Consider the following 3,048-nt stretch of genomic DNA (forward strand, 5'->3'; position numbering starts at 1 on the left):
TCACTCCAGGGAGGACTGTTCCGTCCTGGGCTTGCCCAAGGGGACCCGAACCCCTGACCACCAGAGGCACAAGCAATATCCCCTGTCGAACAGCCTGTGGAATTGCTCTAGGCTGGTCTTACTCACTGTGAAGAAAAACGAGCAGGCCGTGGGAAAAGTCATTCTCAGCCACAGCGGGCGCGAGAGACGCTGCTAGCCAGCGCTGTCCTGCACTAGCTGTGAAGCCGTCAATCTCTCCAAGATGACAGTCTGTGACGGGCCTGTCATAGTTCATCAAAGCTGATTGAGACACAGGACCCTGAGCGCACATTACAGACAACAACTCTACAAGTCTAGACTTAAAATGTTTATCAGGCGAAGGCGAAAAAAGCCCATAAGCAGCGCCTTTGCTGAAACTACTTCCATCTTTTTTTCCACGAAAGAGGAGCAACCTTGCAGTAAATAAAAGAAAATGCAATTTATCTTCTTCACGTCCAACATATTGGAGAGCAACCAGATGTCACGGAAAACACACAAAGAAACCACACTGTTTTCCTTATTCTATCTATCAGGTTTAAAAGAATAGGTCATCCAAAAAATGAAAATTCTGTCATTTAATCGCCTCACATCACTTCAAATGGATTCTCAGATATTTTTGGAGAATCTTTAAGCTTTCTTTCCCCATACAGTGACAGTTCATAACAACCTGGTTTGTCAAGTGTCTTGAAAAGTGAGCATATGACTCTATTCCGGGTTTGAAGCCATACTTTGTGTGAGAAACAGACCTAACGCTGAAAATGCTTTTCTAGCCTAGATTTTTTTGTCCTGTTGCAAGCTAAAATGTCAATTAATTCTTAAATCAAGAAGGATTTTCGAGACTAATAATAAATTATCTCGAAACAATAATTAAAAATTATTGTCAAAATGAAATCTTAATAATAATCTGTTTGAAACAAGATTATTTTGCTCACTTGCGCTTAAATTACTGTTCATTTTTGGTCAAACAAATAAGAGTAATGCCTCTTTCTAATCTGTAAAGGCTATGTTTATTTGCATGCGCTCAAAAAATCTAATCAGACTTTTGTGAAATAATGAAAGGAAACGGTATGTGCTTCCTGCCGTCTCGGCCTCTGAACAAACAAAGCAAATATTCTCACATTGCGTAATCCATATGAAACATACATACAGGCGCGTCGCTACTGAAGAGATGATCATGTCCGTGAGTCTGTGTCGCCGACTTCAAAGAAAACATTACTTTATCAAAATATTAAAACATTAATGCAGTCTCCTCACTGTTTTTCACTGACACATTCATAATCATCACTTCTGCTGTGGCAAGCTTTGTGTGTGCACTTATTAGGCTATAGGCAATTAAAGTCGGCATGAAATCCAAATTGAGTTATTTTTTAATGGAATACTGTAGTGTTTATTATAAATAACTTATCCGTGCACTTCACAATTTTTTTTTAATTCATGCGCTCTCTTAATCTTTAATCAAAAACGTAAACCTCCCTTCCCCCTCAAAACCACTCATCTTCTCTTCCGGAGCGATGGCATACGGGTTTGACTATCGTTGTATTCGAATCTGCCTCCATTTTGTCAGCCACGCCTATCTTCCAACGGTCCAATCAATTACCGTAGAACAGAATCAAGCCCCGCCCCATATTTTTTCACATTTCAGAAGGCATTTCAATCGGATATATGTCACACTAAGGAAAAAAGGGCAATCTCAACTTCTGTTTCATGCCGACTTTAAAGATTCATAATAATGATTTGGATGGTTTATTAGTCGACTAATGCTTAAAATGACTGACTATTGGTCGACCAGAAAAATCCTCAGTCGGATACAGCCCTAATTTTAGTCCTTCATGGAAAAAACAACTGAATCCAGGTTGGGAATAACAAAGTTACTAAATAATGACAGCACTTTAAATTTATTAAAACTACTGCCTTAACTGTGAGCTGAATCAACAAGCCATAATCTGTAATTCCAATATTGGAATAGAAGCAAAAAATTTCCAATGCTTGATCGGTGGACGCTATGATGAGTTTCCTCGCTACATTCAGTCTCTTTATAAAGCTCTGCTCCCTGTCCACCCACAGCCATCTGCTACGTTCGGCTTTGGACACACGGCTTGGCATTTTGTCCGCTCTGGCAGCTCACGGTGGCAATAACTGAACTCGCCCGTGTTCCTTACAGTTGTCGCAAAAACAGTCATATATAAAAGGAGTGACAAACATGATGAGGGTGTTTGTGTGTGTGTGTGTGCGTGTGTGTGTGTGTGTGTGTGTNCATTACTGCCATTCAAAACCAAAAAGTGTGAAACTGTGATTCACGGTTGCGGGCTCGCTTTTATACAACAGTTCTATAAACAAAAAGTTATAAAAAGTTCATTTCAGACAACTTTATCAGCTATTCTGGTTAGTTTTGCTCCTTCAACAGAAACTGGATGATAAAATACGATCAACCAGCGAAATAACTGTGGAGTGATTATCACGTAATATATATACAATATATATGATATCAATTAATCAATACAGCTGCATGCAACTAAACATTGTTCAGTAGCACTTCAGGAATGAGGAGAAAAATTGTTTGCAAATGTTCTATACATCTCTTAGTGACATTAATATTACTAAAGCATTTTCCAGACAGATTGCATTACAGATAGTGACAGAGAAGGCCTACCAAGCCAATGCTCTCCCGTTATCTTGCCAAATCCTTCACGATAAGCTTCCCAGTCACGGAAAAAGTTAACAGAGCCATCTTCTCTGCGTTGAATCACCTGAAAAAAAAGGTACAAAAAAATACACACTGTTATCGATAACATATTCATGCAGAGGTGATATGTGTATAAAACCCCTACAAATGGGAAAATGTATTATTATTATAGACACCGCTTAAATGCAAATTGTAGCCTTCCCTGAAGGATGCTGCCCTCAGGATGGTAAAGTTACAACATCTGTCTGCAGAAATAACCCTCATGCTTCAGATTATACTGCTCCAATGAGAGATGTATGACATGGTGTGTATTACATACATATATCATAAGATGCTACATATATATA

The 3,048-nt window shown here is 39.0% G+C and overlaps 1 protein-coding gene across 1 annotated transcript in view; it reads right to left on the reverse strand.

The window, feature by feature from the left end:
• The window catches only part of LOC122350671 (fibrinogen C domain-containing protein 1-like), an 18,908-nt gene continuing 15,860 nt past the window's right edge, over positions 1–3,048 (reverse strand). The window contains exons 7-9 of the mRNA XM_043247349.1: positions 2,669–2,765; positions 127–279; positions 1–53 (exon numbers count right to left, since the gene is read on the reverse strand). Of these exons, the coding sequence (XP_043103284.1) occupies positions 1–53; positions 127–279; positions 2,669–2,765 (303 nt within the window). The remainder of the gene's footprint in view (positions 54–126; positions 280–2,668; positions 2,766–3,048) is intronic.

This window comes from Puntigrus tetrazona, chromosome 8, assembly GCF_018831695.1.
Source record: "Puntigrus tetrazona isolate hp1 chromosome 8, ASM1883169v1, whole genome shotgun sequence".
Classification (NCBI taxonomy): domain Eukaryota; kingdom Metazoa; phylum Chordata; class Actinopteri; order Cypriniformes; family Cyprinidae; genus Puntigrus; species Puntigrus tetrazona.